This window comes from Natrix helvetica (genome assembly GCF_964273705.1).
Source record: "Natrix helvetica genome assembly, chromosome: 13".
Classification (NCBI taxonomy): Eukaryota; Metazoa; Chordata; class Lepidosauria; order Squamata; family Natricidae; genus Natrix; species Natrix helvetica.
The window spans coordinates 9824515-9839196 of NC_138557.1; the positions used below are offsets into that span (position 1 = coordinate 9824515).

Sequence of the window (14682 nt, forward strand, 5' to 3'; positions counted from 1 at the left end):
TGAGCAAATTAAGGCCCATGATACATGCATGCAATGCTGTTTGAAGAGCTTCCAGGGTTCCTTTTGCTGTTGGTTCCCCACAGTTCTCCCATCATGTTCTTCAGAACTTCCTCCTCATCTTCAAGCATCTTTCCCCAGGCTTTGGCCTCAAGGGAGTAAAGATAGCAATCCATCAATCAGTGTCATTCCAGAATAGATCATTGTTTCCTTAAACAGCAGCAACAACCCAATCGGAGCAGTTCCAAGGTCTATCTGAACAGCTTCTGCACATTCCTGCTGTATGATATATACCAAATCCCATATCATCCCCTTCACTGACTGCAGCTGACCGCTGGATGGTCCAGTTTCCACAACTGCCATTTCTTCTTCATTTCAGATTTCACCTGGAACAACAAGAATGTTTGAGAGTCCATGTTTCTTCCTGGACCTCACAGCATTTAGCTCAGGAATATTGGAATTTTTGGAGACCAAAACTTGTAGAAGATTAATTGGTGACTCGGGTATACGAGAATAGCAGAAAAGATGGATGCATGTTTTTTTTTAAAAAAAATATATGTTTACATCCTGCCTTTTCTCTGAGCATATGTTTTATATGTGACTAGCTGATAACCCGGGGTTGCCCAGGTATTTATTTATAGGGGTAAAATGTCCGGATAAAACGTAATTTCTAATGTTGGATTTTCCCTTTTACCAGAGGGAGCCCCCTTGTGGAGTACTGTGAAGCTGTTACCATGGCAACTCCACTGTGCTGTACAGTAGAAGCCATTTTACGGCAGTATGGTAGAAGCCATTTAAAGGCACAACAGGCTGTATCTTAACAGAACACCACCACCCCCGAGGAGTATTAGGGGTATCTTACCCCCACAGTGTTTTTTTTCCAGAGAGTAAGTCATCTGTGTACTGAGTTTCCAAAGTTGTCATCTGCTTGTTTGAGTGGGCACCTGAACCTGGGCCTCTCTAATCCTAGCCCACTACGTGAACCTTAATATTTTCTGAAAACTTAGATCTGAAATGATGTAGAATTTTATTAATATCTAGGCTTCCTCTTGTAAGCTTACAGTAACTCTGTAAAGCCGAAATCCTACACTGCCGATTCCTTTAAAAACACCGTCAATTAAGATGCTCTTAATTGCTCTCAGTCTAGAGCAGCCAAACTGGCCAGGAATACTGGAAGTTGAAATCAGCATTCCGGTATTCAGCCAAATCTGACCAGTTCTAGCAAACCGGTAGCAGAATTTTTTAGTAGTTCGGAGAATTGGCAAATACCACCTCTGACTGCCCCACCCCACCCCCATCTATTCTCTGCCTCCCAAGTCCCAGCTGATCGGCTGGGTCTTCTTTTGTTGCCCTGCATATAGGAGAATGGAGGTGGAAAGCAGGTTAGTGGGGTGGGGAGGAAATGGGGATTTTTGCAGTACCCTTCCACTGCCACGCTGACCAAGCCACGGCCACAGAAACGGTAGTTAAACATTTTGAAATCCCACCACTGGCTCTTAAAGTTGCCACGGTTGACAAACACCGGTGCAGAGGTCTCCTGCAAGTGCTCTTTTAATCCAAAGTGGGAGATAGCCTGAAGGGACCCTCTGAAGCTGTTCAGAATTAGTGATGGGTCAAGAGAGGGGGGGGGGGGAAATACTCACCTCCTTATTGGCAAAGCAGTAGAGAACAGCCACCAGGAACCCCTGTAGTAGATAGAACATGTTAGCTATTACACACCTCTGTCACGATACTTAAAATTGTGGTGATTGGGCAATGCATTGGATCTGGCCTAAGGTAGATATCAGAATTGGGTATAAGCTGGTATCCTGTTAAAAAGGGAAAGGTTCCCCTCGCATGTATGTGCTAGTCATTCCCGACTCCAGGGGACAGTGCTCATCTCAGTTTCAAAGCCAAAGAGCCAGCGCTGTCCGAAGACGTCTCTGTGGTCATGTGGCCGGCATGACTAAATGCCAATGGCGCACGGAATGCTGTTACCTTCCCACCAAAGGTAGTTCCTGTTTTTCTACATGCATTTTACATGTTTTTGAATTGATAGGTCGGCAGAAGCTGGGACAAGTAAGGGGAGCTCACTCCTTTAAGCAGCCTTTCTGATAAGCTCAGCATCCTAGCCACTACGCCACTGCGTCCAACAATATGTGTAGGCTCGAATAAATCTTCTATAGTGCAACCAAACACAGGCTTGCTGTTTGCCACTGTTTAATTGCAAGATAACAAACCTTTTGGCCAAAGGCCCAGATAACTCAGAATACAACAAAACAAACCAGATATTCAAACACGGCTTTAAGACAGCGACTTTCTTCACTGCTAATTTTGAATGGTTGTTTCCTGCAAATGTCCCCTCCCAACGCCTCACCTATAAGCGCACGGAACTCTGTTACCTTCCCACCAAAGGTGGTTCCTATTTTTCTACTTGCATTTTTTATGTGCTTTTGAACTGCTAGGTTGGCAGAAGCTGGGACAAAACAGTTCTTGTTCTGTTTTGCGTGCCGAACCAACAATAATGCCGGCAGCAACCCACCCCCGGATCCAACCGTAAATATCTGAAAGATGAATCGGAATGGCGTTGAGGTGAAAGGTACCTGAAAGGAGTTAAGGAAAAGTGTGAAGAAAACTTTGATGTAGCGCAGGATTCCCGTGGTTTGCTCATCTGTGGCAAAGATGAAGACCACTTCATGGATCCCAAAGAGAGGGATGAGGGTGAGGGTAGCCTTGGCTAACCTGCAAGAGAGCATAGAGATGTCAGAACGAATAGGGCAGAATCAGCCTAGATAAACAACCTTCTGTTAGGAAGCCACAATCAAACCACCATTGCCTGCCTGGGGATCTCAACTCACCGCAATTTATAATCCGCGTAGTCCTTCTGACTAGCCCGTAACTTAGCCAAGATCACTTTGAGAATTTGCATGAAAATCAACAGATTAATCTGGGAAGGAAAAGGAAGCCTGCATTAGAAGATGGCTGAGATTTCCGAACAAATATTTTCATTACAGAATAAGGTTAAAAAGATGAAATCAGCGATGATTTTTATATCTGTTATGGGCTGAAATCTTGAGAAAGCAATTTTAAAAACTAATTTTAGGCATTGAAGTAGCATTAACTCTTATCGATTAGATTATTCAAACTTCCACAAGGTAAAAATAAAGGTTCCCCTTGCACGTATGTGCTAGTCATTCCCGACTCTAGGGGGCGGTGCTTATCTCCGTTTCAAAGCCGAAGAGCCAGCGCTGTCTGAAGACGTCTCCGTGGTCATGTGGCCGGCATGACTAAATGCCGAAGGCGCACAGAATTTTCTATTCTATTCTATTTTCTATTCTATTTTCTATTCTATTCTATTTTCTATTCTATTCTATTTTCTATACTATTCTATTCTATTCTATTCTATTCTATATTCTATTCTATTTTCTGTTCTATTCTCTATTCTATTCTCTATTCTATTCTATTCTCTATTCTATTCTATTCTCTATTCTATTCTATTCTCTATTCTATTCTATTCTATTCTATTCTATTCTAAATCAATTCAACATTACATAATAAAATGATGGGGACTGCAGTCTTTTTTTCAAAGTTTAATGTCAATGTTCTTCTCAGACCCTAAGGTAGACTTTCAAAAACAGAAGACTTCACCTCATCCTGTCATCTCCCTCCCATTCCAACTGGAGTCGTGCTTACCATAGATGCCAGCAGGATAGGGATACGAATAATCCACCAGTAAGCCATGTTCTCATTAACTCCCCAGCACCTGCAGGATACAAAATGAGGCAGCCATTGGACATAAATAAGACCATATTCTGATCATCCATAGCACCGATAAATGTTCTAACAGACTGTTGATAGTATTCTGACCTAGGCTTCCTCAAAAAGCAGATTCCTGGGCCTGACAAAACCCCTTTTATTAAACGAACGTGAGTTCCCCTCATTCACATTCAGCAAAGGCCTGGCAAACAGCCTTTCAAAGGTGAATTTATGACCACAGACCTTATCTAGCTTGGAAAGCTGCCATGTAAATATTTTCCAAATGCAGTAGTGTGCAAGAAAAGTCTCTGGGATTCATGGACAGATCTTCACACTCCTGAAACAAATCTAACGACCGAATGAATTGATTGTCTCCTGCAAACTCCACTCCCCTTTCGCTCCTCTTTTATTTCCTCTGGGAGGGGCCATTCATCATCCACCTGTGGCCTTCCTCCCAAGTCGACCCCTGTTCTTTAGTTGTTCCCTTCGTCTGGCAACTCTGTGCATGCTCACACTGGGAACAGGCTCTAGCTGTTCCTCTGCCTCACTGATGTCTGACTCTGAAGGCAGCTGATAACTGGCATACAGCCCTGACCCCTTCTCTGCCTCCGACACAGAGCCCTCCTCAGAGCCTTCCCCAGACTCCAGCACTGCCCCATCTTCCTCCCCAACCTCCTCACTGCCCAACTCTGCTGGCCGCTGGCGGGCCGCAACAGTGACATTGTGTATTGTCATCTACATGAGCTTCTGTCAAAAAAAAATGGCTGAACATTGGTTCCCATCCAGCATCCCCAGACTCACTCTGTGTTTTCCTTCAAGTATTTGGCAGCCATCCAGGGTACCACAAAGGCCACAGGGGTCCCTATTTTTTTTTAAAAAGACAAAACAATCATGAGAATAAGCCAGCAAGTTGTGCTAGACATCAACAACCAGATCCACATGTGAAGAATTCCACTACCGTATTTTTCGGAGTATAAGATGCACCAGAATATAAGACGCACCAAGATTTTGATGAGGCAAAAAAAAAAGTTTTTGCAATCTGCGGGCCTGTTTTTTTTTAAAAAAGGCATGCAGAGCCTTTAGGAGGCTTATAGAGGGCTTCTGGAGGCGGGGGGGGTGGGGCCAAAAACGAGCAAAAAAATGGACCATTTTTTGCTCGTTTTTGCCCTCAGTCCCCAGAAGCACTCTAGAAGCCTCCTAAAGGCTCTGCATGGCCATTTTTGCAAAGGGGGTGGGGTTTTGGGAGGCCACAATTGCTGTATTCAGTGTATAAGACGCACCCAGATTTTCACCCTCTGTTTTGAGGGGAAAAGGTGTGTCTTATACTCCAAAAAATACGGTAGCTACTTTATTGCTTATGGCTATTTCACAGGAACCTTCTCAGACTGGCAGTTTGACTCTGAGCTAGAAAAGGTAAAATTAAATGGCGTTTAAAGGGAAGGTCTTGCCTTGCCCTTTTGTGCCTATGTGAAGATTCCAGGCTAATTCCCCGCTTGACTCCTCCCTCCAGCTTGGCCAGTCTCTCTCCAACAAGTTGGTTCCTGGCTGTTGTTTTATTTTACTGGTTTTTCTTAGGCGCCGAAAGCATTGCACCCAAGAAGTCAGTCTCGGGTTCCGTAAGCCATTGAATGGATCCAATTGAAGAGGGGATATTGCCCAGGGAACGCAAATTTTGCCACTGGAATCAGTTCTGCAGATTTTAAAATGCCACAGTAAAGCGCTTTCTATTATTCTGACTCAAGGAAGGAGAAAAAAAAACTAAAAATAAAATAAAAGAAGGATGGAGGAGGGAACAGGTAGTCTTCCACTTCTATAATCATTTGTTTAGCGACTTTTTGAAGTTACGATGGCACTGAAAAAAAGTGACCTGCAGCCAGTCCTTACAACCAGTGGCAGCATCCCTATTTACATAGAGAGTCGAACTATTAGCTGCAAACACTTCATTCCTGTGCTTGAAGACAAAGGTTGGTAAGGGTGATCGCATCTTGTCTCCATGTACCTCCCCAAGAGTATCCTGAGTGTAATGAGGGTTTCTCTACCATGATGTAAGGTGTAAGGTTTCCTGCCTAGGCAGGGGGTTGGACTAGAAGACCTCCAAGGTCCCTTCCAACTCTGTTATTCTATTCTAAATTCTATTCATGTTCTCCAAATACGTTCTGCATAATGGGGAAGACTGAAATCATTTGAATCCTGGCCCCCAACATTAAAGGAACAAACCACCTTCTCCTTCCCTCATTTCATCTCACCCCAGCCAAGGTAGAGGTACAGTGTGTAGTAATTCTTCTCTGAAAACACGTCGCCAATCAGCAGTTTGTATAAGTAGACGGCCTCCACCAGAAACCAATAGTGATTGGCTAGAATGCAGTATTGCATCAAGACCTGAGCCACCCGGCAACCAATGGCAGCCTTAAGAGAAAGGAAGCAGAGAAAACAGCCGTTGAAAGAGTGGCACTGATGATGTTACCTGGTTTGGTAATTAAACATCTGCAAGAAAGCCACCAAGTTCAGAGAGCTCTGTGTCGGAGGCAGAGATAGGGCCGTGGCCGTCTGACAGTTATCAGCTGCCTTCATAGTCAGATATCAGTGGGGCAGAAGAACAGCTGGAGCCTGTTCCTGATATGCGCATGAGCAGAGCTGCCAGGAGAAGGGAGCAGCTAAGGAACAAGGGCCCGACTCAGGAGTAAAGGCACAGGTGGATGGTGAATGGCCCCTCCCAGAGGAAATAAAAGAGGAGCGAAAGGGGCGTGGAGTTTGCAGGAGACAATTAGTTCAATTCATGAGAGTGAAGATCTGTTCCTGACTTTTTGCCAAGTAATTGCTGCTACAGCATGGAGTTTGGAAGATATCGGTCTGGCAGCTCTCCAAGCCTGATCAAGGTCTGTAGTTGTGAAATCTCTTGAAAGAAAAAGCACCTTTGGGATGACAGGAACTTAACTCCCACTGGAGGGTAAGGAAGAAGCTTCTGATCTCCTGGGCAATGATTTCTACAATGACTGCCAGACAATCCTCGTGATCTCCTGGCTTAAAACATACGAGATCTCGGGGAAAAGTCCTTCTAGGGTCATTAACCTCCACTATCTGAAACTACCCTTGGGAAAATGGTACGTACCTCGTGACTCAATAAGTCTTCCCAGTCAGACATCTGGAAGGTCTCCCTTCCCCACATCTTCTCCAGCAACGCATCCTTCACAATCACCGATATGGCCCGTAGACCAAAGGAAGCAAAAAGATTGGCATGAATATAATTCCGAGTGCAGCGAAGCCTCCTGAAAGACCAAGGCAGAATTGTCATAATAACATCAGCTTAATAGTGTGCAGAGTGCAGAGAAGAGCAACAAAGAGGATTAGGGGACTGGAGACTAAAACATATGAAGAACGGTTGCAGGAACTGGGTATGTTTAGCTTAAGAGAAAGAAGGACTAGGGGAGACATGATAGCAGAGTTCCAACATCTCAGGGGCTGCCACAAAGAAGAGGGAGTCAAACTATTCTCCAAATCACCTGAGGGTAGAACAAGAAGCAATGGGTGGAAACTTATCAAGGAGAGAAGCAACTTAGAACTGAGGAGAAGTTTCCTGACAGTTAGAACAATTAATCAGTGGAACAGAAGTTGCCTCCAGAAGTTGTGAATGCCCCAACACTGGAAGTCTTTAAGAAGATGTTGGATAGCCATTTGTCTGAAATGGTATAGGGTTTCCTGCCTAGGCAGGGGGTTGGACTAGAAGACCTCCAAGGTCCCTTCCAACTCTGCTATTGTATTGTATTGTATTGTATTAATAGACAACATTTTTTGTGACAGCCTTCATGATAGGGTGGAATCAATTGGAGGAAGAGTTTCCTCTTTTGGGGGGCTTTCAAGGAGAATTGAGCAGTCATGTGTTTGGAACAATCAACAACAATCAACAGCAAAGCTGGCTGGGGAATTTTGGGAGTTGAAGTCCACAAGTCTTAAAGTTGCCAAGATTGGACACCCCTGGTCTAGAACAGGGATCACCAACCTTTCGGACCTCAAGGACCACTACATTCATAATTTTAATCTCATGGACCACTAATATGATTTTTTTTAAAAGATAAGAAGTATTTAGTACAATATAAAAAATGCCAATAATTTTTCTGTGGACCACCAAAATGTTCTCACGGACTACCAGTGGTCCACAAACCACCAGTTGGTGACCGCTGGTCTTGAAGAACCTTAACATTTCTATGAAAGATTCTCAACAGAAACCCAAAGGATCAACTCTAAAAAGATTTGACAAGAGGATGATTCCGTCAACATTTAAATCAAGAGAAGGAACTCTTCCATGTTATTTTCCATGAGCATGTAGTCCTGGTGCCATATTTTAAGAAGAATTCAGAGAAACTGGAGTGGATTGAGACAACGGCAACAAGAATAGAGGAAGATCAAAAAGTGAACGCTACAAAGAAAGGCAGAAAGAAATGGATATATTTAGCCCTGAGAAAAATGGCTGAATGAAAAAAGGCCAGCTAAATCTTTTCCACTCTTGAAAAGATATCACAAAGAGGAAGGTCAAGCTTTGGTCTCCATTATTTCAGAGTGTAGGAGACTGAATAATGGATTTAAGATAAAGGTAAAGGTTCCCATCGCACAAGCGTGCTAGTCGTTCCCGACTCTAGGGGGCGGTGCTCATCTCCGTTTTAAAGCCAAAGAGCCAGCTCTGTCCGAAGACGTCTCCGTGGTCATGTGGCTGACATGACTAAACGCCAAAGGCGCACGGAACACTGTTTCCTTCCCACCAAAGGTGGTCCCTATTTTTCTACTTGTATTTTATATGGTTTTGAACTGCTAGGTTGGCAGAAGCTGGGACAGGTAATGGGAGCTCACTCCGTTATGCGGTGCTAGGGATTCGAACCGCCGAACTGCCGACCTTTCTGATCAACAAGCTCAACATCTTAGTCACTGAAAGGCAAACCTCAGTTTAATTTTAGGAAAAAAGTTGAAATAATCCCTGTATTAAGTACCGATAGAAGAGAATATTGGTAACTGTGGGGTCCCTGATGCTCTCTGAGTTTAGTTCTTTCTTGCAGATCTTTCATGACCAAACTAGGTAACATCATCACAATTGCACAGTTGAAGGAAGGACCCCACTCCGTATCAGCGTTTCACCAGCTTGGCAAATTTTAAGTTGTGTGGAGTTCAACTCCCAGACATTTCCAGACAACTCTCTCCTGGCTGGGGAATTCTGGGAGTTGAAATCCACACATTTTAAAGTTCCTAGGGACATGGTGGCTCAGGGGGTAAGATGCTGAGCTTGTCGAACAGAAAGGTCAGCAGTTCAGCAGTTCGAATCCCTAGCGCCGCGTAACGGAGTGAGCTCCCGTGACTTGTCCCAGCTTCTGCCAACCTAGCAGTTCAAAAGCACGTAAAAATGCAAGTATAAAAATAGGAACCACCTTTGGTGGGAAGGTAACAGCGTTCCGTGCGCCTTCGGTGTTTAGTCATGCCGGCCACATGACCATGGAGACATCGTCGGACAGCGCTGGCTCTTCGGCTTTGAGACGGAGATGAGCACCGCCCTCTAGAGTCAGGAACAACTATCACATACAGCAGGTGCGAGGGGAACCTTAACATTTAGGTGGAGAAACACGACACTATATTATTGGGGTCTGAATCTTCTCTAAATGTGGTGCTTGGAAGCTTCCTCAGCTCTCAAGGGCAGCATTACCTGAAGATAGTCAAGATGAACAGAGCCAAGATCAGGGCCAGGAGCGAGAGGGAGTAGCCCACGGTGTAGAGGACTTTGAAGCTGACCATAAGGCGATGAGCTGCTTCCTACAGGAGAAAGAAGGAGGTCTCTCAAGCAGGAGAAAAGGAGTGTAGGGCAAATCAATGTATGGTTTGCACCATGAAGTACAACAAAGGAGAGCACTCATTGTAAAGCGGGGGGTGGGGACTTCCTATTTTACCAATTTACCATTTTACCAATGTAAAATTGAAACTGCTAACCTGAAAACAAACCCTATCCATTGTACATCAGTTGTATATGTTATCCAAAGCAGACTTCCTTCCTTCCTTCCCTATCTCCCTCTTTCTCCCTTCCCTCTCCGCCTCCCTTATTTCCCTCCCTCCCCTTTTTCTTCCTCCTCTCCCTCCCTCCCTTCCCTTTTCCTTCCTTCCTTCCTCCTTCCCTATCTTCCTCCCTTCCCTCTCCCCCTCCCTTATTTCCCTCCCTCCCTTTTTCTTCCTCCTCTCCCTCCCTCCCTTCTCTTTCCTTCCTTCCTTCCTTCCCTATCTCCCTCTTCCTCCCTTCCCTCTCCACCTCCCTTATTTCCCTCCCTCCCTTTTTTTCCTCCTCTCCCTCCCTCCCTTCCCTTTTCCTTCCTTCCTTCCTTCCTTTCTTCCTTCCTCCTTCCCTCCCTCCTTCCCTATCTCCCTCTTCCTCCCTTCCCTCTCCCCCTCCCTTCTTTCCCTCCCTCCCTTCCCTTTTCCTTCCTTCCTTCCTTCTTTCCTTCCTTCCTTCTTCCTTCCCTATCTCCCTCTTCCTCCCTTCCCTCTCCCCCTCCCTTCTTTCCCTCCCTCCCTTTTTCTTCCTTCTCTCCCTCCCTCCCTTCCCTTCTCCTTCCTTCCTGTCTTCCATACTCGCTTACTGACTTATCTTTGTATCATGGTGAGCAGAATTGGATGCAGTATTCCAAGTGGGGCCTCACCAACACAGTTTGATGCGGTATGATCACCTCTCGTAACCTTGAAGCTACTCCTTTCTCGATTGCTGAAGAGCAGCCCTCATAAATCATTATCCTGACTCTCAGTTCTAAGTGACTTTGTTCCTCACCTCTTTCGTGGTGGTTTCCATCTCTTCGATACACTGGATGTGGTCCCGCCAAAACGCCGTCCCATTCAGCAGCACCCAATTCCCGTCAAGCCCACATTGGCGGGTCACGACCCCATGCTTAACTGCAAGCACAAAGAGTGAGAATCAGCAAGGACTCTACATCTGTCTGCTTGATTTTTCACCCCTTGTTCTATAGGCAGAAAAGAAGGAGTCAAATACAGGGATGATGAGGGGACTGGAGGCTAAAACATACAATGAACAGTTGCAGGAACTGGGCCTGGCTAGTCTAGGGAAGAGAAGGACCAGGGGAGACAGGATAGCAGTCTTCCAGTATTTGAGGGGCTGCCACAGAGAGGAGGGGGGTCAAACTGTTTTCCAAAGCACCCGAAGGCTAGACAAGGGACAACGGATGGAAACTGAGCAAGGAGAGATTCAACCTAGAAACAAGGAGGAACTTTCTGACAGTGAAAACAATCAACTCAGACTCCCAGGAGGCGGGGGTCTTAGCTAACTTTGTAGGCTGTCTGTCTTTTGAGTCCCAAGGTTGGTTGAGCTATTGCTGGGTGATGATGTAATGAAATGGTTTTGGGATTCCTATTATGGCTCTGCCTGAAGGAGGTAGATCTTTGTTATGTCGAATAGTCTGGCTCAGGCCTTAATGGCCCATTGACAAAGATGGGTGTGTGTGAGAGAGAGTTCCTGCCTCCCTTTTAGGGGGAAATATTCCGTCCTTTTAATATTTCCTAAAATATTTCATTTTTCTAGGAGAGGGGTGGGTGATAACTTCCTACACTTTGTACCATCTTTTATATTTCTGAGGGGGGCCCAAAAACGGGCACAGTTAGAATCTTTTAAGAGATCCAAACTGCTCTACTTGGTGGCTTGATTGACAGGTAATACGCAAGAAGGTTTTCCCACAACGTAAGCGCTGCATTCTGTTAAAAGCCTACGACCATCTGCTTTTCCTCTTATAATCGCCAGATGGAGCAGTTATCAAAGAAAGCCTTATTGAGTAGCCCAGAAAGAGTGGGAGGAATATCCATCATTCTTTCTGTGATATCAGTGGGGGATTCTGGGAGTTGATATCCAGTATATATATATTTTAAAAAAACTATTGTTTGTTTATTTATTTAGTTCAATTTGGAGCGCTGCCCAGCTCCAACCAAGTCTTTCAAAAGACACCAGGGGAAGCAGAAGATGGTTTAGTATCAGGGGCGGCATTACTGCCAGTCCAACGCGCAAAACGTTTTGTGCACGCTTGCTCGCTTCGTTCGCACACCAAACGCATGCTCCACGCAAGGGGCACATTTCCAACTAAAAAGGTTTGCCCATGCGCAAAACGTTAGAAAAGGGGGGAAAATCCTACATTTCTGCAGTGAAAATTGTTCTGGGCAGGCGCAGAACTGAAAATCAAGATGGCGCCGACAGAGGAGGAGGAGAAGAACCAGTTTGGGGGCGTGGCAGGCCTGGGTCTCCGCCAGTTCCAGCAACCTAGGCTGCCGAGTTACTACTGGTGCTTTGCTGATCCCTTTCCAAGTACTCCACAAATCCCAACCTTGCTTACCTTTCTCGTACCAGGGTAGATAGAAAGGACAAGATACGTTGACAGTAGCTCCTGGATTCCCATCTGGCCAGCATGCATACATATCGAATGTTCGGTTGCAAAAGAGGCCTGCAAGACACAGAGGCGAGACTGGTTGGGTAGGATGACCGTGATTTAACTGGGGAGAGGACTAGAATACCCACAGGCTTCTAAGCGTTCACAGTCAACAGTATTGATACCAAGAAACTCTCTACCTTTGCTCATTTGACTATTCATTCATTCCTGGATTAAATTGTTGCGTATATCATGGACAGCCTGTTGCAGCCCGTCAGTGGAGCTGGCAGCAGAGTCAGACAGTGAGGAGGTAGGGGAGGAGCATGGGCCAGTCCTGGAGGCTGGGGAAGGCTCGGACGAGGGCTCTGCGTCAGAGGCAGAGAGGGAGCCGAGGCCGTCTGGCAGTGATCAGGTGCCTACAGAGCTAGACAGCAGTGAGGCAGAGGAACAGCTGGAGCCTGTTCCCAAAGTGCACCTGCGCAGAGCTGACAGAAGAAAAGAACCACTCAGAAATCAGGGTTGACTTGGGAGTAAAGTCACAGGTGGATGGTGAATGGCTTCTCCCATAGGAAATAAAAGAGGAGCGAAAGGGGAGGGGGCTTTTGCAGGAAACAATTCGGTCAGTCATTAGATTCGTTTCAAGAGTGTGAAGATCTGTCCGTGAATCTCAGAGACTCTGTGCCCAGTCTTTCCTTGCACAGCACCTCATTTGGAAACTATTGACATGGCAGCTTTCCAAGATAGATAAGGTCTGTGGTCATAAATATTCCTTTGAAAGACTGTTTACAGGGGCCTTGCTGAATGTGAATGGGAGGAACTCACATTCATTTAATAAAAGGGGTTTTGTCGGGACCAGGACTCTGCCTCGTGCTTTTGGGGGAAGCCTAGCTCAGAACACAGCCAGATCAACCAACAGAGAGGTGCTGAATTGTATAAAACCAGATGCATCACTGGTAGCTAAAACCACAAGACTATGTCTGATTCACTTTAGCCATGCCGTGCAGGCAAATTTATTGCAGAAGTCAAGGATGCTAGGAGTGGTTAGTTGAACAAGAAGAAGGGTGCAAGCAAAGTTGGCTTGATAACATCAAAACTGATACAAAGATGAACATCCAACCATTGAAAGAAGCTGCATTTTACAGGGTAGCATGAGAGCATTTGTCTATAAAGTTGTGAAGAGTCAGACACGACTGAATGGTTAAAACAACAACATTCATTCATTCATCCATCCATCCATCCATCTAGGTGTGTCTAGTCCTGTGATGGCGAACCTATGGTAAGTGTGCCAGAGGTGGCATGCCCTCTCTGTAGGCATGTGCGCCGTTGCCAACTGCTCTTCTGGTTTCCAGCACACATGCACATTGGCCAACGTCTTTGCGGGCACCGGAGCGCTGGAAAACAGCCAAAAACCAGGCTGTTTTTCAGTGCTTTTTCAGGCCTTTTGGGGCCTTTTGGGGGCTTTTTCAGTCCATTTTTGACCAATTTTCCAGCCCATTTTCCAGGCAGTCAAAAAACGGCCTGAAAACAGCCCCCCCCCCAAAACCGGCTTGAAAATGCCCCGAAAAATGTCCAAAACCAGCAAAAAAAACAGGCATGTGCACGCCAGCCAGCCAGTCTCCAGGTTTCTGGTGATCCAGCGCACACACATTCATGCATGTTCTGGTTTGGGCACTTGATGCCGAAAAGGTTCGCCATCACTGGTCTAGGGTAATGAAGAGACGGACTAAGGTTGATATGATAGCAACTTTCTTGAAGTCCTTGAGTGGCTATCACAGAGAGGAAGGGGTCAAGCTATTCTCCAAGGCACCTGAGGGCAGGACAAGAAGCAATGGGTGGAAACGAATCATGGAGAGAAACAACTTAGAACTAAGGAGAAGTTTCCAGACAGTGAGAAGAATTAATCATTGCAATGGCTCCCAGACTTATGGGTGCCCCATCATTGAAGGTTTTCAAGGTGTGATTCGAGAGCCATTTGTCTAAAATACAGGATCTCCTGTATTTGGCCGGGGAGTTTGGTCAGGGGGTTGAACTAGAAGGCCTCCAAGGTCCCTTCCAACTCTTGTTATTCTGTAATTTTACCTGCAAGACACCATTTTTTTCTATGACTGACAGTCCACCGAAGACACAGATGCTCACCTGAAGGATAAGGATCGTTTGCCATCTTCTCCATGCATTCATCTTTATATCTCAACCACTGGTCAAATGTCTTCTCTAGAATCTTTGCACTGCAACTCTGCATAAAATCACACCTTTATTAGACTTGTCAGAAGCCCAATATTCAGAGCATGCTATCTCTATCTGGATTTCCTCCACTCTGCTTCCCTGGTGCTGTCTAAGGCCATGTGGTTGTGGTGTTCTGGAGCAACATTATAAGATCTAGTGCAGTGATGGTGAACCTATGGCATGCGTGTCACAGGTGGCACGCGGAGCCATTTGTCAGGGCACGCGAGGCGCTGCCTTGTCAGCTGGCCAGCGTGCATGCGTGTGCTGGCCAGCTGCGTTCACCCTTTTTTAAAGCCATTTTTCACCCTCCCCAGGCTCCAGAGGCTTTATAGGAGCCGCG

At 45.7% G+C, this 14682-nt stretch overlaps 1 protein-coding gene across 1 annotated transcript; it reads right to left on the reverse strand.

Moving 5' to 3' along the window:
- Positions 1-260: 260 nt before the first annotated feature.
- LOC309398493 (glucagon receptor-like) lies at positions 261-14386 on the reverse strand. Its single transcript, XM_081965437.1, has 12 exons — positions 14256-14386; positions 12087-12194; positions 10523-10644; positions 9416-9522; positions 6842-6998; positions 5979-6138; positions 4534-4594; positions 3670-3739; positions 2835-2923; positions 2580-2718; positions 1641-1682; positions 261-383 (listed from the first exon to the last, which is right to left on the reverse strand). The coding sequence occupies exons 1-12, from the start codon at positions 14356-14358 to the stop codon at positions 312-314; spliced, it is 1230 nt and encodes a 409-aa protein (XP_081821563.1). The 5' UTR covers positions 14359-14386; the 3' UTR covers positions 261-311.
- Between the last annotated feature and the right edge of the window lie 296 nt (positions 14387-14682).